Source organism: Bos indicus, chromosome 19 (genome assembly GCF_029378745.1).
Source record: "Bos indicus isolate NIAB-ARS_2022 breed Sahiwal x Tharparkar chromosome 19, NIAB-ARS_B.indTharparkar_mat_pri_1.0, whole genome shotgun sequence".
In the NCBI taxonomy this organism is placed as follows: domain Eukaryota; kingdom Metazoa; phylum Chordata; class Mammalia; order Artiodactyla; family Bovidae; genus Bos; species Bos indicus.
In genome coordinates this window covers 59,467,396-59,491,771 of record NC_091778.1, presented here as the reverse complement: position 1 = coordinate 59,491,771, position 24,376 = coordinate 59,467,396, and the positions used below count along the sequence as shown (strand labels likewise).

Genomic DNA, 24,376 nt, shown 5'->3' with positions numbered 1-24,376 from the left:
ACCTCCATTTAGTAAAGCTTAACCTTTTGGAAGGAATGATGCTAAAGCTGAAACTCCAGTACTTTGGCCACCTCATGTGAAGAGTTGACTCATTGGAAAAGACTCTGATGCTGGGAGGGATTGGGGGCAGGAGGCGAACGGGATGACAGAGGATGAGATGGCTGGATGGCATCACCGACTCGATGGATGTGAGTCTGAGTGAACTCCGGGAGTTGGTGATGGACAGTGAACTCTGGTGTGCTGCGATTCATGGGATCGCAAAGAGTCGGACACGACTGAGCGACTGAACTGAATTGAACCTTTTACTATACTTGATTCAGATTTTTAAAATCAAATGCTGCGGAAAGAACGGAAATTCTTGTCTCCTCCCCCCACCAATTAAAAGATACTAAATATCTGGAGCTAGAAGCAAGATTGCTGGGAAAAATATCAATAACCTCAGATATGCAGATGACACAGCCCTTATGGCAGAAAGAGAAGAGGAACTGAAGAGCCTCTTGATGAAAGTGAAAGAGGAGAGTGAAAAAGTTGGCTTAAAGCTCAACATTCAGAAAACTAAGATCATGGCATCGGTACCATCACTTCATGGCAAACAGATGGGGAAACAATGAAAACAGTGACAGACTTTATTTTTTTGGGCTCCAAAATCAGTGCAGATGGTGACTGCAGCCATGAAATTAAAAGATGCTTGCTCCCTGGAAGAAAAGCTATGACCAACCTAGACAGCATATTAAAAAGCAGAGACATTCCTTTGCCAACAAAGGTCCATCTAGTCAAAGCTATGGTTTTTCCAGTGGTCATGTATGGATGTGAGAGTTGGACTATAAAGAAAGCTGAGCACTGAAGAACTGATGCTTTTGAACTGTGGTGTTGGAGAAGACGCTTGAGAGTCCTTTGGACTGTGAGGAGATCCAACCAGTCAATCCTAAAGGAAATTAGTCCTAAATATTCATTGGAAGGACTGATGCTGAATCTGAAACTCCAATATTTCGGCCACCTGATGCAAAGAGCTGACTCATTGGAAAAGACCCTGATGCTGGGAAAGATTGAAGGTGGGAGGAGAAGGGGACGACAGAGGATGAGATGGTTGGATGGCATCACCAACTCAATGGACATGAGTTTGAGCAAGCTCCGGGAGTTATTAACGGACAGGGATGCTTGGCATGCTGCAGTCCATGGGGTCACAAAGAGTCGGACATGACTGAATGACTGAACTGAACTGAAATATCTGGAAAAGTTCATGGGCACCCTTCTTAGCCATGTTTTTATACTTTTCATAGCTTATATAATTTCATATATAAAATAGGTAATGTTACTTTACACAGTTTCAAACTTTAAATAAACAGTATTTTACCATGTGCAGCAATCTGCAATTTACTTCTGCTTTCTGCTAAATATTGGACATTTATCTTGGTCAATTTATAGATCTAGCTCATGTGTTTTAACTGCAGTTTAGCACACTATTTTATGCATTTATCACAATTTAATCATCCACTCATCTGAGGACTGGTATTTTACTTCCAATTTTTCACCATTACAAGAAATGCTTCTGTGACTATTCCCATGCCTGGCTCCTTGTGTATCTTTGCGAGGACGTCTAGAGATGTCCCAAAACTGGAATGCTTGGTCGTGTAAAATGTGCATCTTCAGTTTTACTATAGATTTCCAAACTACTCACACAGATGGCTGCATTAATTTGCACTTCCACCAACTGTGGATGCAGGCTCCCATTTGCCCAAACCTTGTTAATGGCTGGAACTACCAATTTTTTTCACTTTTTGTCAGATATAAAGAGTAAGAATTTAAGTGGCATTTCCCCAATTACTAGTGATGTTGTTGAACATCTTTGCATGTATCTGTCGGGCCTTTAGGGTTTCCTCCTCTGAAATTCCTAATCAAATAGTTCATTCATTTGTTTTTCTGCTTTTCTTGAAGAGCATGGGTGGGCCCTTTTTCATCGATTTGTGGCAGCTCTTTATATATTCTAGACATCAGTACTTTGTGTCAGCCGTACGCAGTGCACAGAACTCACAAGGCTTTAATGTGGATTTAATTTAGAGTATCTTTGCTCAGAGAGAAGCTTTTGCCTTTGCATTTTGTTTTAATGTCAGCACACTTTAAATGCTTCCATTTTGTCACCGGGCTTCCGTGGTGGCTCAGACGGTAAAGAATCTGCCTGCAATGTGGGAGACCTGGGTTTGATCCCTGGGTTGGGAAGATCCCCTGGAGAAGGGAAAGGCTACCCACTCCAGTATTCTTGCCTGGAGAATTTCACGGACAGAGGAGCCTAGCAGGCTACAGGTCATGGGGTCACAAATAGTCAGACATGACTGAGCAATTAACACTTTCACTTTCTAAAGTGCTACCCTGATTCCCACGCCCCTCTTTTCTCACCGGCTTACTGTCATAGCCTGAGTCTAGACTAGCATCCTCCACACTGCCCTCCATCACGCCAGAGCCTTCCTTCTTAAAAAACAAAAAAAATTATTTATTTGGTTGTGCCGCATCTTTATAGTGACATAGAAGATATTTCAGCTGCGGCGTGCAAACGCTTAGTTGTGGCAGGTGGGATCTAGTTTCCTGACCAGGGATCGAACCTGAGCCCCCTGCACTGGGATCTCGGGGTCTTAGCTACTGGACTGCCAGGGAGGTGCCCTCCCACCCCAGAGACTTCTTTCGGAAGGGAAAGAACGCAAATCTGAAGACCTTAACCAGGACCTTCATTCTCACTGCTGCCTACAGGATAAAAGCCAAGCTTTCTGGAGACTGTGCCTCCCCTCGGTGTATAATCCGCCCACCTGCCCTGGCCCACCTCTCTCCGCCACCACGCTCTGTGTGGCAGGGGCAGGCTTGGGCCCCAGCTCTTGACTTCTCTCTGCATCCTGTCACGGTCTTCTCATGGGCCTGGTTTATCTGCCTGCACCACGAGTCTGTAGGGCAGCCATCACAAATTACCACAAACTAGAGCCTTAAAACTGCGGAAACGTGCTCTCTCCCGGCTCTGGAGGCCTGACGTCTGAGAGCACGGCGTCAGGCAATACTGCACGGACAGAAGCATCCGTGGGTCAGCTCTGGGCCTCAGCCCTCCCAGGCCCTGTTTGTTTCTGCCCCTCCTTTTACGGCTCTGCCCTGGCTTTGAGAAGGATATGCCCTGGCCCAAGGCAGGGCACGGGAGCAGAGTCAGCCCGGCCACCTGAGGTCCTGCAGCTTCAAGCCGTCGAGGCCAGCTGCCCTCCAAGCTGGAGGCAGAAGGAGGGGTGCGCCCAACGGACACGTGCAGAGATGTCCCGGTCAGTTTACAGGCAGCTGGGAGATCAGTCCTTACAGATGGCTCTGCGCCACTCAGGTCTTGTGGTTGTGAGGCAGCAATGGCTAACGAATACACACGCCTGGTACCGTGACAAAACAACGAACTGCTCAGCCTGCTGCAGGGCACTTTCTTTTCTTTTTCTTTATTTTGGTCATGCAACACAGCACACAGGATCTTCCCTGGCCAGGAACTGAACTTGTGCCCTCTGTGTTAGGACCGTGGAGTCTTAACCCCTGGACTGCCCGGGAAGCCCTGCAGTGCACCTTTAGACCCAGTGTGCCCTTTGTCTGAAATGTATGCCCCACCACCACCTATCAACGCCATCCACCTGACGAATTCCAACTTAACCTTTAAGTCTCAATTCAAGCACCAACTCCAGGAAGCCCTCGGGGACTGCCCTGGGTGCACTGAGTCATGATTTATCAGGGCTCTCATCTTACACTCTTCCATCATAGCAATTACCACTCTGCCACTGCTTGTTAATCTAACTATAAGGCTTTTGATCCCTGGCACTTGCAAAATGACTGGTACCAAAGTCTGGCACTAAATGAAGCAAAGAGAAATAGACTTGGTGGGGACAGGGCAGTAGCCGGTAAGGAGGAAAGGGGAAGAAGAGACTCAGCTGAGGACAGAAGGCAGCGAAGGTCGACAGAAGTGCGCGGGTCCAGATGCCCCTCGCACCGTGATTCTGACGCACGAGGCTGCTTCGGGGTCCTCCTCGTGGCTATGATAACTCATCTCATCACTGAGCCACAGAGCACAATCGGGAAGAAAGCAAAAGTCTGGGCCGGGGGCGGGGGAGGTGGTCCCTGCTGAAACAGCTCAGTGAAGGTGTAAGGGAAGCCAGGCCACGCAGGATTCCACAGACGCGAAATGGAGCTGACCTACTCTCTGTGACGATAACCACAGAGACGGGATTCAGAGAGAAAAAGCAATGCACACACATGCTTTATTAAGCCTGTGCCCAGAATTTATGCCAATAAGAAACATAACCAAGAAGGTATCCCCAGCAGCTTCCACATGTGTTGATGTAACTCGTATCTATTAAACACCTACTGTATGCTGGCCAGACTCTGTGTTAGGTCCTCCATAGGAACTTATTTAATCCTCACGGCCACACTCTCAGGTAGGATTGTACCCACTTTACAGATAAGGATACCAAGTCTCAGGGCGGTTAAGCAACTGCACCAAGACACACAGTCCTATGAATCAAGGACAACTTGGTCAAAGATCCTGGGTGATCCAGTACGACACACCGCCTCTAAAGACGCTGTAGGGGCTTCCCTGGGGGTCCAGTGGTTAAGACTCCATGCTTTCAATGCAGGGTGTGTGAGTTCAATCCCTGGTTGGGGAACCAAGACCTCATCTAAAGCATGGTGTGGCCAAACACAAAAGAGAAGAAGTTTTAACACAACCTGGATGGGCAGCGTGGGGGCGTTAGAGAGAATGAAGATGCAATATATCTAATGCTATGCTGCTACATAAAGCCTAATGCCATTGTGAGATATCATTATATCGTGTATCATCAGGTAGTACATCATTACACTCTAGTATAGCATCACGAACTGTAAATAACCCAGAACGGCCCCACTCTGATGCCAAACCGGAACTCCCTCAGCAGGTGAGCCCATCACAAGCTTGCACTTCCACAGACGTTACCTGCCAGCCTGGCCCTAAACTCCTCTGATGCTGGATCGGAGGAAGCCTGGGCATCACGGAGGAGCCAGTCTGCTGGGGCTCCTCCAAACGCCATGCGCTGTGCCATATGGGAACTTGATATGCAAGCCCTTCCGGCAAAACGGGGAGGGGCGAGCAGAGTCGGGATCGGGGTGTCAGACAAAGCAGGCAATTATTTTTCCGAAGGCTGTCAGGAGAGGACGGGGAGGAGGAAGCCAGGGGTGACTGTGAAAACATGCCGAGAAGAACCCGAAGCCCCTGGGACTGAGGAAGTGAGGCCCTCAGCCTCACCCGGACGTCACACTTCGCTGTCCCGGGGGACAGGCGTGTGCAGCTACCCGCTTGCTTTCCTTCCGCAGTGGAACTCAGGGGCAAGCAGAAAGCGGTGACAAGCACCCCTTTTAATTCTGTCCTCTTTTGCTTCCCAAGGCAGTCCAAACGGGGTAACTGACCAATGAGGAAGCTGTGAAATCAAATTCATATTTTATGGCAAGAAAAGAAAATTTCAAACATAAACAATGTCCTCTGCCCTTCGGTTTCCTCGCCCCCACTCCCACTCTGCATCTCGTATCTGCATCCTTGTTGTCGTTGCTCAGCGGCTCAGTCGTGTCTGACTCTTTGTGACCCCATGGACTGCAGCACGCCAGACCTCCCTGTCCTTCGCTATCTCCCGGAGTTTGCTCAAACTCATGTCCATTGAGTCGGTGATGCCATCCAACCATCTCATTCTCTGTCGTCCCCTTCTCCTCCTGCCTTCAATCTTTCCCAGCATCAGGGTTTTTCCAATGAGTGAGCTCTTCGCATCAGGTGCCCAAAGTATTGGAGCTTTCGGATTCAGCATCAGTCCTTTCAATGAATATTCAGGACTGATTTCCTTTAGGATGGACTGGGTGGATTTCCTTGCAGTCCAAGGGACTCTCAAGAGTCTTCTCCAACACCACAATTTGAAAGCATCCATTCTTCAGTGCTCAGCTTTCTTTATGGTCCAACTCTCACATCTGTACATGACTACTGGAAAAACCACAGCTTTGACTAGACGGACCTTTGTTGGCAGTCATGTCTCTGCTTTTTAAAATGCTGTCTAGGTTGGTCATAGCTTTGCTTCCAAGGAGCAAGCGTCTTTTAATTTCATGACTGCGGTGTATCTGCATTAGACATTGACCAAACCTCCTCCATTGGCAGAAAAACCTGCTCAGCCAGAAAGGGCAACCTTTTCCCAGTGTCAACAAGACAACTCCTTAAAAGATAACATTCCTTTTTGATTTTGTAAGAGGTCACATCACCCATGATGATGACACTTGGATCTGGACTGTGTTAACTGTCGATAATTTCTTGCCTGGAGAAACCCATGGACAGAGTCCATATGGTTGAAAAGAGTTGGACATGACTGAGCAACCGACATTTTCACTTTCTTTCTTTCTAATGTGCAGCCCTCTGTCTCAAAAATGACAGAATGATCTCTGTTCGTTTCCAAGGCAAACCATTCGATATCACAGTAATCCAAGTCTATGCCCCAACCAGTAATGCTGAAGAAGCTGAAGTTGAACGGTTCTATGAAGACCTACAAGACCTTTTAGAACTAATACCCAAAAAAGATGTCCTTTTCATTATAGGGGACTGGAATGCAAAAGTAGGCACTCAAGAAACACCTGGAGTAACAGGCAAATTTGGCCTTGGAATACGGAATGAAGCAGGGCAAAGACTGATAGAGTTTTGCCAAGAAAATGCACTGGTCATAACAAACACCCTCTTCCAAAAACACAAGAGAAGACTCTATACATGGACATCACCAGATGGTCAACACCGAAATCAGATTGATTATATTCTTTGCAGCCAAAGATGGAGAAGCTCTATACAGTCAGCAAAAACAAGATCGGGAGCTGACTGTGGCTCAGACCATGAACTCCTTATTGCCAAATTCAGACTTAAATTGAAGAAAGTAGGGAAAACCACTAGACCACTCAGGTATGACCTAAATCAAATCCCTTATGATTAAACAGTGGAAGTGAGAAATAGATTTAAGGGCCTAGATCTGATAGATCTAGAGTGCCTGATGAACTATGGACAGAGGTTCATGACACTGTACAGGAGACAGGGATCAAGACCATCCCCATGGAAAAGAAATGCAAAAAAGCAAAATGGCTGTCTGGGGAGGCCTTACAAATAGCTGTGAAAAGAAGAGAAGCGAAAAGCAAAGGAGAAAAGGAAAGATATAAACATCTGAATGCAGAGTTCCAAAGAATAGCAAGAAGAGATAAGAAAGCCTTCCTCAGCAATCAATGCAAAGAAATAGAGGAAAACAACAGAATGGGAAAGACTAGAGATCTCTTCAAGAAAATTAGAGATACCAAAGGAACATTTCATGCAAAGATGGGCTCGATAAAGGACAGAAATGGTATGGACCTAACAGAAGCAGAAGATATTAAGAAGAGATGGCAAGAATACACAGAAGAACTGTACAAAAAAGATCTTCACGACCCAGATAATCACGATGGTGTGATCACTCACCTAGAGCCAGACATCCTGGAATGTGAAGTCAAGTGGGCCTTAGAAAGCATCACTACGAACAAAGCTAGTGGAGGTGATGGAATTCCAGTGGAGCTATTCCAAATCCTGAAAGATGATGCTGTGAAAGTGCTGCACTCAATATGCCAGCACATTTGGAAAACTCAGCAGTGGCCACAGGACTGGAAAAGGTCAGTTTTCATTCCAATCCCAAAGAAAGGCAATGCCAAAGAATGCTCAAACTACCGCACAATTGCACTCATCTCACACGCTAGTAAAGTAATGCTCAAAATTCTCCAAGCCAGGCTTCAGCAATATGTGAACCGTGAACTTCCTAATGTTCAAGCTGGTTTTAGAAAAGGCAGAGGAACCAGAGATCAAATTGCCAATATCCGCTGGATCATGGAAAAAGCAAGAGAGTTCCAGAAAAACATCTATTTCTGCTTTATTGACTATGCCAAAGCCTTTGATGGTATGGATCACAGGAAACTGTGGAAAATTCTGAAAGAGATGGGAATACCAGACCACCTGATCTGCCTCTTGAGAAATGTGTATGCAGGTCAGGAAGCAACAGTTAGAAATGGACATGGAGCAACAGACTGGTTCCAAATAGGAAAAGGAGTACGTCAAGGCTGTATATTGTCACCCTGTTTATTTAACCTATATGCAGAGTACATCATGAGAAACGCTGGACTGGAAGAAACACAAGCTGGAATCAAGACTGCTGGGAGAAATATCAGTAACTTCAGATATGCAGATGACACCAACCTTATGGCAGAAAGTGAAGAGGAACTAAAAAGCCTCTTGATGAAAGTGAAAATGGAGAGTGAAAAAGTTGGCTTAAAGCTCAACATTCAGAAAACAAAGATCATGGCATCCAGTCCCGTCACTTCATGGGAAATAGATGGGGAAACAGTGGAAACAGTGTCAGACTTTATTTTGGGGGGCTCCAAAATCAGTGCAGATGGTGACTGCAGCCATGAAATTAAAAGACGCTTACTCCTTGGAAGGAAAGTTATGACCAACCTAGATAGCATATCCAAAAGCAGAGACATTACTTTGCCAACAAAGGTTCGTCTAGTCAAGGCTATGGTTTTTCCTGTGGTCATGCATGGATGTGAGAGTTGGACTGTGAAGAAGGCTGAGCGCCAAAGAATTGATGCTTTTGAACTGTGGTGTTGGAGAAGACTCTTGAGAGTCCCTTGGATTGCAAGGAGATCCAGCCAGTCCATCCTAAAGGAGATCAGCCCTGGGATTTCTTTGGAAGGAATGATGCTAAAGCTGAAACTCCAGTACTTTGGCCACCTCATGCGAAGAGTTGGCTCATTGGAAAAGACTCTGATGCTGGGAGGGATTGCCCCAGGAGGAGAAGGGGACGACAGAGGATGAGATGGCTGGATGGCATTACTGACTCGATGGACGTTGAGTCTCTGTGAACTCTGGGAGTTGGTGATGAACAGGGAGGCCTGGCGTGCTGCAATTCATGGGGTTGCAAAGAGTTGGATACAACTGAGTGACTGATCTGATTTGTCTCAAAAAAACTTATATGACTGTGCCTTGACTTCTAGTGGGTGGAACAGTTCTCAGAGTTTTGTGAGATGCCATCCCTGGGTTATAATCTTCATTTTGGCTCAAATAACATTTTCCATTTCTATCTTAGATCAACTGATTAATTTTTCATCAACAAAACACACACACAGACAGACAGTATCCAACCAGAATGCCTCTGGCATCTCTACCAAGAGTACAGAAGCCCTCTGGATAGCATAATACAACTAACATCGATTGTAGCCACATGTCTTGGTGGTTCAGGGTATTAATTAGGATGAGCTGTGTTTTGCTGCAATAACAAAGTACCCTACTATTCCAGCTGCCCAGGGGCCCAGGGACAAAGGCTCCTTTTGCACCTTCAATCACCACCTGAGCATCCCTGGGCTTGCTGCTTAGTGACACGCGTCCTTCTGAATGTAGGTCATTTGCATCACAGAAATGAGCCCAGTTTCCTCGTCTGTCAAATAAAATTAACAACACCACTGACCCCACAGGGCTACTGTGGTCTCCCGGGTGGCACAGCGGTAAAGAATCCGCCTGCCAATGCAGGAGATGAGGGTTCAACCCTTGGATTGGGAAGATCCCCTGGAGAAGGAAACGGTAACCCACTCCAGTATTCTTGTCTGGGAAATTCCGTGGGCAGAGGAGCCTGGTAGGCTATAGTCCACGGGGTCGCAAAGAGTCGGCCACGACTGAGCGACTGAGCGCGCACGCACGCAGGACTGTGCATGCAACGTGCATGCCCACAGTACACGTTCCACGACTGTGAGTTATTCTTGTGACATTTCCCACCCAGAGAAAAAGGCAACAGGAAAAGATACAGAAAGCAAATGTTCCAAGACGTGAATTATAGTTGCTCCCATGTGGTGAGATTAAAAGTAGACTTTTCTTATCTCCGGGAACTTTTCTATTCTCTGGATTTTTTTAAATAGTTAACATATGTGATTTTAACAAATGGAGAAAAAAAAAGCCAGCGTATAAATGCATCTACCACGAGAGTGTTAAAGCCAAGTTTAAAAGCGCATGGCCTTGAATGACCTTGAGAATAAGAGGCTACAGACGGCAGCCCAGGTTCCAGATGCAGCCAGAGCCCTGTCTTTTAAAGCCTCTGAGCTACGGATGTTTTTCACATTTTTAAAGGATTGTAAGGAAGGAAGAGGAAAGGAAAAGGCAACAGAGACCATATGTGGTCTGCAAAGTGCAAAATATTTACTTTCTTGGTCGTTCTTAAAAAAGTATGCCGACTCTGTTTTAGCTCATTTGATCACCTGATTCTTCACAAAGCCAGCCTTCTCCTTGCAGGGACTTTACTTACAATTCATTTTGGTTTTTTTTTTTTTTTAAACCCATATGCACATATACATATTATTGTTCTGTTGCTAAACTTGTGTCAGACTCTTTGTGACCCTGTGGACTGTAGCATGCCAGGCTTCCCTGTCCTTCACCATCTCCCGGAGTTTGCTCAAATCCATGTCCATTGAGCTGGTGATGCTGTCTAGCCATCTCATCCTCTGTCTTCTCCTTATCCTGCCCAATCTTTCCCAGCATCAGGGTCTTTTCCAATGAGTTGGCTCTTTGCATCAGGTGACCAAAGTATTTGAGCTATGCACAAATGTAAATGCACGCAGTACATATAATTCTCCTTTTCATTCAATGATCCCACATTTAGGAAGTGTTTATTGCGTTGGGAGGTATTAGTGGGGCCATAGCATCCAGCCGGATCCAGGCACTGATGTAAGCTGGAGGATGCAGTGATGAATAAAGTGCCAGGATCAAACATGCTCACTCCATCCTCAAACGAATGATGCTCTGAGGCCCCAGCTCCAGGCCACATGCTCTGTGGCAGGTGCTGGGGATTCAGGGCAAACAAGACAGATCAAGACACTGCCCGCAAGGAGCTGACAGTTCACCAGGGAAGCAAGTGCCAGGCAGGGGCCGGGTGGAGAGGGCTGCAGAGAGGCAGGGCACTTTACCCAGACGGGAACTCCAGGAACGCATCTGGAGGAAAGGACGCATCTGGTCCTAAATAAGGACTGGCCAGCTGACGTGTGAAGGAGGAAAGTGGTTCCAGCAGAGGGAGACCGTGAGGAAAAGCTCAGATGACGATGCGCACACGTGTGTCCTGAGAACCCGCTGCAGCAGCTGACGTTTGGCTCAGGGGGCAGAAGACCGGCCTGAGCTGAAGCTAAGGAGGTAAGGAGGGGCCTGGAGCACAGCCCTGGAGAAAATCCACGTTAAAGAGAAAAGACAAAACGGCGTGGACCCGAGGGGAAGATCGCAAAGGGTTTTGGATGGAGAGTAAATAGTCAGAAATGTATCTTGTATGTGCTCAGACTCTTTGAGACCCCATGGACTATAGCCCGCCAGGCTCCTCTGTCCCTGGAATTCTCCAGGCAAGAATACTGGAGTGGGTTGCCATTCCCTTCTCCACGGGATCTTCCCAACCCAGGAATCAAACCCGTGTCTCCTTACACCTCCTGCGTCGGCAGGCAGGTTCTTTACCGCTAGTGCCACCGGAGAAGCCCTGGCCACCTCTTATTCAGAGCTGAGCTCCAGAGAGCTCTGCGTCTCCAGCAAACTGTGGGTCATCTGAGCCGCTAGCCGCACTGCCCGCCTGGACTGACCCAACAGGTGGTTAAGTGGAGATCATGATGCCTACCGCCGGGAACTGAGAATCAGAGCGTACGAACGAACGCTGTACGTCTGTACCCCGACATCCACAGCAGGGCTGTTCACAACTGCCCAGAGCTGGAGACAACCCAAATGTGCAGCAGCGGATGAACGGGAGACCAACATGAGGTAACCAGGTAATGGAGCAGCGTTCAGACAACAAGCAGCGCGGTTCTGACACAGGCTACAGCGCTGATGAAACCTGAAAACATTATGCTGAGTTAAAAAAAAAAAAAAAAAAACAGACACAAAAGGTCACTTACTGTATGATCGCATTTATAGAAAAATAGCCAAAAATGGGTGAATGGACAGAAACAGAAGGAAGATTTGTAGTGACCAGGGCTTGGGGGTGAGGGAGGGGTGGGGAGCGACGGCTTAACGGGGATGGGGGTTTCCTTTTGAGGGGGATGAAAAATGTTCTGGAACTAGATAGCAATGTTGGTTACACAGAACTGTGAAGGTACTGTGTCACTGAATGGTTCACTTTAAAATGGCCAACTTCAGGAGTTCCCTGGGGGCCTAGTGGATAGGATTCCAGGCTTTCTCAGCCGTGGCCTGGGTTCAATTCCTGGTCAGAGAACATCCGGCAAGCCCCAGTGTGCAGCCAGACATAAATACGTACAAATAAAACAATTAATTTTACGTTATGTGAATTTCACATCAACTACCAAAAAAAAATTATTTTTTTGTACAGTTGATTTACAAGGTTGTATGCGTTTAAGGGCACAACAGGGTGATCCCATTATACATGTTCCTTTTCATGCTCTTTTCCATTATGGTCACTCTGGATACAGAACACAGTTTCCTGTGCTATACACCAGGACCTTGCTGTCTGTCCACTGAATACATAATGGCTTGTGCCTGCTGACCCAAAACGCCTAAACTCACCACCCCCTTTACCTTCGGTAACCACAAGTTCGTTTTCCATGTCTGTGAGTCTGTTTCTGTTTATAAGTTCCTTTGTCATAAAATATATATATATATACATTTTTAAGGAGACTACAAGAAACAGAGGGTCTGGGGTATCCCACCGCCCAGGTTTCCCATCTGTGTCCCTCACACAGGACGGTTTCCCAGACTCCTCCAGCACACCTTGCTGGACTGTTCTGTGATTTCCTCACTCCGGTGAGCATCAAAATCCCCTGGGGACCTGTTTCAAAATGCAGACGCCTCGGGGACTTCCAATGCAGGGGTCACGGGTTTCATTCCTGGTCGGGAACTAAGATCCCACATTGCCATGTGGCATGCCACCCCCTTCAAAGAAAAGCAGACAAACTGCAGACGCCCTGGCTCCATCTCAAGAGCCTGGGGTGGGGCCAGGGCCCCTGCGTTTGCTCGGCCCCCCAGGTCACTCTGGTGTGCCCCCAAGTTTACCAACCACAGAGCCAGGTCCCTTTTCCCTTTTCATCTTGAGACCGTCCCTCCATTACCTGCAGGAAGCCCTTCTTCCCTCTTTACTGAGTTCTTCGCAATAAACAGTAAGACTTTGGCTTCCAAAGGAAAGAAAGAGGTACTTGGATTGCAGTGCACCATCCAAGCAACAGCACCTGAATCAAAGCAAGTTATACTCTGCCTCAATCAGAGGTCACCAGCCTTGGCTGAACGTCAGAGCCTTCTTGGGGATGTTTTCCTTTAGAGACCGAGGCCCTGCCCGGGACACAATGACTCAGAGCTTCCTGCGGGAGGTCCAGGCGTCAGTATTTCTCTAAGGCACCAAAGGCAACGTCTCTGCTCTTTCCCACCCACACTCCCCATTCACCCCCACCCTCTAGCACACTTCCTGGTCCAATTGCTCAGAAAATGTTGACTCTAAACGGCAGTATAAGTCTCTAGATTCTCCAGCAAACATAATTAGGAAGTAAACAAAGCGTGAAAAAGCCTGTAACGGATCCACACGTCAGATTCAGTTTTTCTATTTAACTATCTGTGGCTCGTGTTTCTGGTGCCCAGAAAGTGGTCAGCTGCCAAGGAGCATAGATCTGCCTCCGGAAAATAACTCAAGGCTATGCTATGCTAAGCTATGCTAAGTCACTTCAGTCGTGTCCGACTCTGTGTGACCTCATAGACGGCAGCCCACCAGGCTTCCCCGTTCCTGGGATTCTCCAGGCAAGAACACTGGAGCGGGTTGCCATTTCCTTCTCCAATGCATGAAAGTGGAAAGAGAAAGTGAAGTCACTCAGTCGTGTCCGACTCTTAGTGACCCCAAGGACTGCAGCCTACCAGGCTCCTCCGTCCATGGGATTTTCCAGGCAAGAGTACTGGAGTGGGGTGCCATTGCCTTCTCCGAACTCAAGGCTATAAAGCGCTTTAAATCTATATCTAATATTTATTTATTTGGCTGCTCTGGGCCTCAGCTGCAGTCTTCGAGATCTTTAGTTTCCGCATGTGAACTCTTGGCTACACCATGTGGGATCTGGTTCCCTGACCAAGGACTGAACCCAGGCCCCCTGCGTTCAACTTAGCAACTAAACCACCACCACCACCCCTGCGTTGGGAGCCCAGAGTCTTAACCACTGGACCACCAGGAAGTCCCTGTAAAGTGTTTTCAAGTTTGAGGCTGGAAAGAGATATCATGAAGACGATCTTATTTGATCTTCCCAATATCTCCATTCATTCGTTCATTCATTCATTGGACTTCCCTGGTGGCTCAGACTGTAAAGAATCTGCCTGCAATGCAGGAGACCTGGGTTCAATCCCTGGGTCAGGAAGATCCCCTGGAGGAGGGCGTGGCAACCCACTCCGGCATTCTTGCCTGGAGAATCCCGTGGACAGAGGCGCTACAGTCCATGGGGTCCCAAAGAGTCGGACACGACTGAGCCACTAACACTATCTCCCGCTCAGTATCTCCATCCATTCATTTATTCTTCATTCCTACCTCCTGGAGGCCTGCTATCCACAGGGAAGAGAAGGGTCAAGATGTGGGAGGTGCCAACACCTGGGACGGCCAGGGGAGCTTTCTGGTGAAGAACACACAAACCGCACTCTGCAGGGTGAGCAGGAGAGAATGTGCAAATGCCTGAAGGACTGTGTTCGGAGCTCGCAACCGTCTATCAGTTTTGGCATTAAATTCAGAACACCCTGGTCTTGCTCAGGTCAAGGTGAGCCCACCTACTATTTACTCATGGAATTGGAGAAGGGAGGCTCTGAAGGGAACTGGCTGTGATTCTAGAGACAACGTGTACTTCTGAGACACACGGCTGACGATCCCTTCCCCTCCTCCAGCCCCAAGACACAGGACCAAAGGAGCCACGGGCACGGAGCTGCACAGGACATCTTCGGGGCCAGCGTCTGCGTCCTGCTCTCGCTGACACCTTCTGTCACGTATCCCCAGGGCTCAATATAGGAGACGACAACCTTTTAGCTTTTCCAGGGGCCTTAATCCAGCTCCTTCCTCTCGAAGAAGTGGCCAAACCAACAGCTCCATCCGTAAAATTGACTCCTTTTCTTCTTTGATACCAGAATTCTGCGACCTTCTCTGGTGGTTCAGCAGTAAAGAATTCACCTGCCAAGCAGGAGAGGTGGGTTCAATCCCTGGGTTGGGAAGATGCCCTGGAGGAGGAAATGACAGCCCGCTCCACTATTCTCGCCCGGGAAATCTCAAGGACAGACGAGCCTGGCGGGCTGCAGTGTCACAAAAGAGTCTTAGCAACTCAAGGACAACAGGACAATAGATTCTACGAATGGAAACGCCACTGCAGTTCCTCCCCCTGCAAGCGACCCTCGACATTCTCCCCCACCTGCACCTCCTCTGTTAGGTACTCTTCCGTTAAGTAGAATCAGAATGCTAAAGATGCAGAGTCCATGAAGGAAAGGAAAACATACATCCCCCCTCCTGGGGCAAAATCATCGCCTCCTGCAGCATCTGTCCCTTCCAAACAATGGTCACACGTGGCTCTCACCGCAACTCCGGCAGCCGGAAGCCGACACCAGCAACAGCTGAGTACATATTAGAAGTATGTGCAATACTACGTATAAAATAGACAGCTAACGAGAACCCACGTACAGCTCAGGGAACGCTGTGCTCCGTGGTGACCTCAATGGGAAGGAAACCCAAAAAAGTGGGGATATAAGTACACATGTGGCTGATTCACTTCGCTGTACAGTAGAAAATAACACTACACTGTAAGGCAACTACATGCCAATAAAAATGATTTTTAAAAAAGGTATGTGCCCACCCTGCTCATTTAAGTTTTCAGCAGAGGCATCTTCCGTGCCATCACGGCAAAGACTAAGGGAAGCGGAACAGGATCGGGACACAGACTCACGAAGGGGCTGGGGAGAAGGCAGTACCCCTGACGCTTGCTGACCTTGGAGCCTGACCAGCCAGGGTCGTCAGCCACGCTGCCCGACAGGAGCGTCCACGTCCCTGCCCCCTGCAGTCCCTGGGCAGCCTCTTCGGATGTCAGATCCCCAGGCAGGGAGGAAAGGGGCGGGGAGCAGGCATCTCCCAGAGAGCAGGCTGCCAAGACCGAAAGCAAAGCTGCAAAAGCAAGTGGCGGCATCACAGCTTGTATGTTACTACTTGTTTTTCAGGAAACACATAACAAAATCACATCTCCAGGACACACACACACATACGTACGCAAAAGCACAGAGCGATCGAACTACTCAGCCGCAGGGAAGCGGTCCGGCAAGCTGCACAAAGACGCAAGGTCTCCGCGCAGGTGCTAAAACGAGGAGATGAAAATCATTTCGAATTTTAAAAATAACACACAAGAAGAGAAAGCACAGACGGTTCCAACTGTGCGAAAACGCATGCAGGCACATACACATGTAAAGAGAGGAAAGTCTAAATACAGGAGGCAGCGTTCAGGTTGCTTTAGAGTTCATTTGAAGCGTACTTAAACAATACAAGCATAGGACGGAGTGGTTATGTCTTAATATTTATAAGATACAATGTAAATCATTTTACAAAAGGAAAAAAAAGAGAGAAAAGAGAAAAATCTACAAGGGTACCCACTAAACTGATGATGATGGTTGACTTTGATCTGGGAAGAGTTCAGGAAAAAGGAAGCATCCTATTCCATTCAGGCTGACTTTTTTTTTCCTTTAGTTCCCCAACCAGGGATCACACGTGTCCCCCCTGCAGCAGAAGCATAGTCCTAACCACTGGACTGCCAGGGAATTCTCCAAAACCAGGTATGTTTTTTTTTAGGCTACTGTAACAAATTACCATCAACTAGGAGCCTGGTAGGCTGCAGTCCATGGAGTTGCGAAGAGTCGGACACGACTAAGCGACTTCACTTTCACTTTTCACTTTCATGCATTGGAGAAGGAAATGGCAACCCACTCCAGTGTTCTTGCCTGGAGAATCCCAGGGACGGGGGAGCCTGGTAGGCTGCCATCTATGGGGTCGCACAGAGTAGGACATGACTGAAGCAACTTAGCAGCAGCAGCAGCAGCAGGTGGCTTATAAACAACAGACATTTATTTCTGGCAATTCTAGAGGCTGAGAAGCCCGAGGTCAAAGTGCTAGTAGATTCAGTGTCTGGAGAGAGCCCACTTCCTGGCTCATAGACAGTGTGCACACGTCCTGATGTGCTAGAGGCCAGGAGGGGAGCTCTCTGGGGGCTCCTTTATCGGGGCACTAATCCTATTTATGAGGGCTCCACCCTCATGACCCGGTCACCTTCAAAAGGCCCCACTTCCTAACACCATCATACTGGAAATTAAGTTTAACGCATGAACTTTAGCACGATACAGTCTGTGGCAAGAAAGGACTGTCACATAAAAATCTGTTTAATTTTTATAATGAGATTTGTGTGTTGCATTAATGCAATATTAATAAGACTAAAAAGAGAGACAGGAAGCCATGGAGATACACAGCCACCCTCCTCTCCCCGCCTCCCCTCCACCCACCAGTAGAAAAATCTCTGCTTTACACTGAAGGTGCAGTCTTCGCAGTCACCGCCAATCTTAACTTTACATAGAAGCAAACTGAAAAGATCACAAAAATGTCAGCATCTCCAGATAGCTGTCCATGGTCCATTCTGCTTCTCCCTAGAGCCATCCAGGGGGACCATGGGCTCAGACTGGCCTGAGCCACACTCACCACCACCGCCTTCCTCCGGGGCCTGGCCGATTCCACCTTCCTCAGCCACCCCCGCCCGTTTCCACTCTCATTAAGCCATCATTTGGCAAAGCCTCTGTACAACTCTGTCAGCTCGTTTCCCATTAACGGTGACCGTGTCCGCCTTCTCCACTCTACCCTCAGATAAATGCAGGAAAATAAACACCCTTTCAGGGAGCGACTGGACAAGCGGAATTAACGTGGCCACAGCGGGTTCAACTTGACAGGCTGTTATGAGTAAAGCCCTTTTCATGAGCAATGTGGGGCTCAAGCTCCAAAAGGGAGACAAATACATCTGAAAGGCTGAATGGAGGGGAGCCGAGTTAGAAGACAAGGTCAGAGTTAACCATTTCCTTCCCGCCCTCCTGCAGTTTTGCCACCCTTCAGGTCCTGAATGTGTAAGAAGAAATAGGGAGGGCACCTCCCCTGTGGACTCGCAGAGGCACCTGTGCTTGGACCGTCACGGGTCAATGTCAGAAGCCCTCCAGCAGGCTCTTCCCTGGGGCTCCAGTGGTTAGGACTCCGCACTTACAGTGCAGGGCACACCGGTTCAATCCCTGGTCGGGGAACTAAGATCCCACAGGCCTGTGGCACAGCCAAGGAAATACTAAAAAAAAAAAAAAGGCCGAGGAAAAATTTAAGAAAAGTTTAAAAGATATGTTTAGGGAATGCTAAAAGAATCCCTCAAAGCACCTCTGTGCTGAGCATACTCCTGCACCAGCTTGTTTCACCAGGGACTGGCTTGCTCCCTCTTGCCCAAAGTCCATGCACAGTCCTCCCAGAGGACAAAGCAGAGGCTGTGGGGTCTTCTGCAGGCAGGGCCCCCTTCCTCCAGGCACTCGTTTTGCAGGACGAGCCCCGTCTGTCATCTCTGCAGCCAAAGCCTTTTGCTCTCACGACTGCGTCCTGCTCCTGGGCTGTGTGCTGAGCCGTGTGGCTTTGTCGCAAAGTGAGATGAACAGGAAACTGAAGAGATCTCAGTTGGAATTGCCCCACAGAACTCCTGGTTCCTACACTCCAACTGCAGTGAGCGTTCTGAAACCAAACTCTGGCCACCGCTTTCTCCCCCAGAAGAATGTATTCCCTTTGACTGCACAATCAATGCTGACAACCAGCCAGACTCAAGGTCAAAACCCAATAACTCAGACTCCAAGATGCATCTTCCCTATGTCCGAGCAGCTGCCCTTTCTAGGTCTGGTTGGCAAATTCACAGTGAGACCGAGAGAAACCTCCAGCCTGTCTCAGAGAGATGGACAAACAGCTCCCTGGCACCACTCTTAGCGTCACGTTTGCATTTGGGTACTGCTGCAGTTATAAACAATGCTTATCTGTTTCCGAGTTCGTCCAAGACAAATTCCCCTTCTCACATCAACAGCATGAACTAACTTCTCTTAAAACGTCCCAGAACAGATGCTTCCCGCCAGGTTGATCTTTCTGCCAATGAGCGAGGTCCTGGGCGTTCATGGTTTTTACGCCCTTTCTGAAGACCTTTCATTCTCTCCCTCAGTGCTCACCCACCACTCCCCAACCAGGCCTCATTTTCCAAGACTTCCCACTGGGATCTTCTTTATATTCAAAGCATATAGTAGAGCAAACAGGAAGCAAAAGGTTAAGGAAAAAAAAATGTACCGCAGCATAGAACAAATGACTATTTACACTGCCCAGAGAAAGCCTCTACATTCGAGCAGCTGATCAAATATGCTGACACCCCCACCCCACCCCCGCCCTCCCCGCCCCAGTACCAGGGAACGGTGACTCCTCACGAGACAAAGAGCCCTCTGCCATATATTGCCTTGGAAGCCCGGGGGGGCTTGGGTGGGAAGGGCAGAAGGAGACAAGCAGGGGCTGTGCCAGCCCCGGTCTGCCATCCAGGCGTGAACGCCATTGGCCTTCCTGCCCGGGCAAGGAGAATACACTCCACTGGCAAGGTTACACAGAACCCAGGTGGGCTGGACAGCAGGCTATGGCAATCCACCCGGAGGACTGTCCCAGAGCCATTAGCAAGCAGACGTGTCCAACAACAAGGGGGCAGAGGGTCCGGGGGGTGGGGACAGAGGACCACAGCCTGACAAGCTCTCGTTGAACGAGAAGGACACAGTCTTTCCTCCAAGATGACATCACGGCTCCCCACGCAGACATCACCGCACAATGAGCTGTTCGGTCCAGAGGCTGGTCCCTCCGGATCAAGAGTGATCGGTTTCTCACGAGTGTCTGGGCCACGTTCCTCCCAAGACTCTTCCTTCTCTCTCTCCGATGGGGAAGGAAGAAGGCAGGTGGGGAAAGGTGAGCCTATGTCCTGGGGTACGAGCCCTGCCGACTCCAGGGAACCCGACCTGCTCCCCGCCCACCACGATCCCCAGAGAAACTCTCTCCCCCGGATGGTCCTTCCCGCGCCTCCTCCCTTCCTGGGTGAGCAGAGAATTCAAGCCCCAGCTCAGGTCTCTCGGGGGGCTTCTGCCCACCTCAGGGACTTGTTAAAACACAGCGCCTGTTAAGGTGACGCGTGCCTGCACTGGGTCCTTCCTGACAGCCACCCTTCAGCCAAGCTGGTTTCAGCCAATGGAGCTGGGTCACAGTCTCACGGTCTGGCTTTGGCTCTCTCTGCTCAGGGACTGCAGCCAGAATGCAGGCTGCTCTGTGTATCGGGCTTCTCTGTGAGCCAGGAAAAGCTCGGTCCCCAAAGCCAACCTCCCAGCACTGTTTAGGCAAAAAATAAAAAAAATCATCGGCTCACCCAAATTCTGGTGCCTTATTACTTTCTTTAATTCACAATTTTTGGCTGAGCTGGGGTTTCATGGCTGTGCAGACTCTCTCTAGTTGCAGCGAGCTGCGGGGGTCGGGGGCTCGAGGCCATGCAGGCTTCAGAAGTTGTGGCGCTCGAGCTTAGCTGCCCCGAGGCTTATGGTCCCTCCTGGACCAGGGATTGAACCCATGTCCCCTGCATGGGCAGGGAGGATTCTCAACCGCTGGAACACCAGGGAAATCCTTGGTGCCTTTTTAGATTTTTTAAAATTATTACCTGGCAACCCCTTAAGGGAGTTATAAACCCTCAAGTCAAAAGAAGGAAACTGAGGGTAAGGGACATACAACTGGTTTGTGTCAGAAGCGAGCCCAGTCCAGAGCCCTGTTGCCCGGTCCCCCACCTCATCCCCCTATTAATCAGCGCTCATGGAGGGGATGCTCTGCTGAGTGTCTTCTGCTGTGGTCCAGCGTGTTCTCAGCTACCTGGTGACGTCATAAGCTCGCTAAGGGTCAGGACCAGCGTCCCGGTCACTCCCTTGCCCCAATCGAGGTCCATTCCTGCAGACAGTGCCGCAGCGAATGACGTCCAGGTGTTCTCTGCGTGTTTAACAAGATCTGACATTTAAAATCCGAACTTAGCAAAATGCGACTGAAGAGCTGATGAGTCAGACCACCGAGAGCTTATTTTCTTTTCAGTCACAATTCAATCCCTCTAGGTAAAAGCCCTAAATGGCTTGAAGTATCTATTTCGATACCGCTAGCCACTTAACAGAGACATGACCCAGGGTGTTGAGTTTGAACAGAAGTAGATTCGTGGCACAGAGCTGGACACGCCCTGACACGAGAGCCCAGGGAGGAGCGGTACTCACCCAGTGAGGCATCAGGAGGTCGGCCACGTAGACAAAGGCCGCTCCAAGGGTGAAGCCGACGGCCACGGGGAGAAAGGCCAAGGAACCGAAGCCGCCGGAGGACGTGGCCATCTCCACTGCCGGGGCCAGGAGGGACCAGTAGGAAGCCGCCAGCATGACCTGCAAAGCCGTGAAAAGCAGCAAACCGTTAAACCATCCCCAGAAGCCCTTCCAGTGGGGACTTTCCTAATTCTCTGTGGCCCAGCTGGAACTCTTGAGTGTCACCTGGGTTAAGCCTTAATTCTCAGTGGTAGGTGGGAACTATTCCAAGGCAAAAAGCAGCCATGAGAAATCAACTGCTGTGAGAGCTTAATCTGGACTTTGTGAAGAGGGAGTCTAGTTTGCTATCATCTCTCATATCCATACCTGACTGCTGGAGAAACCATAGCCCTGACTTATACTGATCTGTGTCAGCGAAGTGATGTCTCTGCTTTTAAATACGGTATCTAGATTTGTCCTAGCTGCTGTTCGTAGATAAAGAAATTGAATCTCGAAGTAATAAGATCATTTGCCCAAGGTCACTGAGCCAGGAAGTGGCAGATCCGGGGAACTGACCAAAGCAGGACCATCCCCACCTCAGTGAGAAGGGAACCACGAGAGGGAAAGGAGAGAAATGAAACTGGACTCGAACTGCAGTGGAGTCAACGGGATCCAGAGTTCTCCAGTGTTTAGTGAATTAGACACTCACTCACAGTTGTCTCCTCTTACAGATGCTGTGACGTCTTGGCTAGAGTACACCCACGACCCATTGCAACCGTATGACAGTCAGCACTGACAGGCACAGTGCTGAATGGGTTTCTAAAATTACTTAATGCCGCCTTGCCTTGAAAAACACATCTGCATCATCCATCTCCAAAATAACATCCGAGTGACAGAACCAGGTATTACGAACACAAGAATAAAGAACAAATACGTGAGGAAAGAAAATGATTTCTCTTCTGCAGAGCGTCACTCACACACAGTCATTGGCTCGGCACTAGATGCTCCCAAGAAAAATCTCAGCGCCACCTGTAGAAAATTGCACCTGCCTCAGCTGCTGTTGTTCAGTCGCTCAGTCACGTCCGACTCTTTGTGACCCCATGGACTGCTGCTCACTAGGCTCCTCTGCCCTCCTCTGTCTCCCAGAGTTAGCTCAAATTCATGTTCACTGAGTCAGTGATGCCATCCAACCATCTCATTCTCTATCACCCTCTTCTCCTTTTGCCTTCAGCCTTTCCCACCATCAGCGTCTTTTCTAAGGACTCGGCTCTTCGCATCAGGTGACCAAAGTATTGGAGCTTCCACATCAGTCCTTCTAATGAATATTCAGGGTTGATTTCCTTTAGGATTGCCTGGTTTGATCTCCTTGCAGCCCCAGGGACTCTCGAGTTTTCTGCAGGTCCACAATTCGAAAGCATCAATTTTTCGGCACTTAGCCTTCTTTACGATCCAATTCTCACATTCGTACATGACTACTGGAAAAATCATAGGTTTGACTATACGGACCTTTGTCGGCAAAGTGATGTCTCTGCTTTTTAATATACTGTCTACGTTTGGTGGTTTACTCGCTAAGTCGAGTCCAACTCTTGTGACCCCATGGACTGTAGTCTGACAGGCTCCTGTCCATGGGATTCTCCAGGCAAGAATACTGGAGTGGGTTGCCATTTCCTTTTCCAGGGGATCCTGCCAACCCAGGAATTGAACCCAGGTCTCTTGCATTTAGACTCCCAGAAACAGTAAAAGTGGCCCATCAGTTCAGCTCCATGGGGCCGTCAGAGGAAGCCTGTGGGAACCTCTATGCCGGGGGCTAATCATCCCTCTCCCAGACTCTGTCTCACCTGCTTTAGAATTCAACAGCCCTCTAGAGCTGCCATCTGTGGTAAGCTCCGCCAAGGAAGGCCAGCACAGAAGTACAGAGGCGGCCCAGGCATGCCCGGCAACCTCCATCCTTGCGTGTTTCGGGGCCTCCCATTTAGACCACATCGCCAGTAAGACCACTCCAGTCCCTCCCCATATCTCATCCCTGTCGATGTCACTGGGGCACTTCCCCAGCCTTGGCATCCCATCACCTTCTCAACGTCAAGTCCAACCTCTTCTGTCAAAGCTCCCTCTATCCCTAGGCATCGCTGGATACCAATCTTTTTTCTGCTTCTACACGTGAAAAATACAATATTCTCATGGACAAGTGATAAGACACAGATCAGAAAGGTTATGCCTCTCAAGGGAGAGTTGGCCAGAATCCAGGATGCTGGACATGGAAAGGCATCTCCAACGACTCAGGTGGGTCCCTTTCTTAAGAATCCCTGTCCTCTGTCCTCCAGTCAAACCTGGAACCCAACAGGATTTCCTTCCTTCCTTCTCCTCAACAGTCTCCCTGCCTCCCACAGCTTGGAACATGACCAAGAATCGGTCTTGGGATGGAGCTGGGTTCCACTGGAATTGCAATGAGAAGCCTGTGCTCTGCAGCTGGAGAGTAGCCGATGCTTGACACTAGAGAAAGCTGGTGCGCTACAAGGAAGACCCAGTGCAAACATAATTTAAGAAATAATAAAGGGCATACGTGATCAACAAAATAATCACTTCTCCCCCAAAGATGTGTGTGTACATGTTAAGTCACTTCAGTCATGTCCTACTCTTTGTGACCCTATGGACTGCAGCCCACCAGGCTCCTCTGTCCGTGGGATTCTCCAGGCAAGAACACTGGAGAGGGTTGCCATGATCTCCTTCAGGGGATCTTCCTGACCCAGGGATCGAACCCACGTCTCTTACATCACCTGCATTGGCAGGCGGGTTCTTTACCACTAGCGCCACCTGGGAAGCACCCCCCTCAAAGATGACCACCTCCTAATCCATAAAACCTGTCATGTCACCTTACATGGCAAGAGGGACTCAGCAGCTGTGGTTAAGGATTCTGAGATGGTGAGATGATCCTGGGTGAGCTGGGTAGGGCCCACATCATCACAA

The 24,376-nt window shown here is 48.9% G+C and overlaps 1 protein-coding gene across 4 annotated transcripts in view; it reads right to left on the bottom strand.

Moving 5' to 3' along the window:
• The window catches only part of SLC39A11 (solute carrier family 39 member 11), a 289,518-nt gene that overhangs the window by 221,818 nt on the left and 43,324 nt on the right, over positions 1-24,376 (bottom strand). For all 4 annotated transcript variants that reach the window (XM_070774168.1, XM_070774170.1, XM_019982119.2 and 1 more), the window contains one exon: positions 21,395-21,553. In XM_070774168.1, coding sequence (XP_070630269.1) covers positions 21,395-21,553 — 159 coding nt within the window. The remainder of the gene's footprint in view (positions 1-21,394; positions 21,554-24,376) is intronic.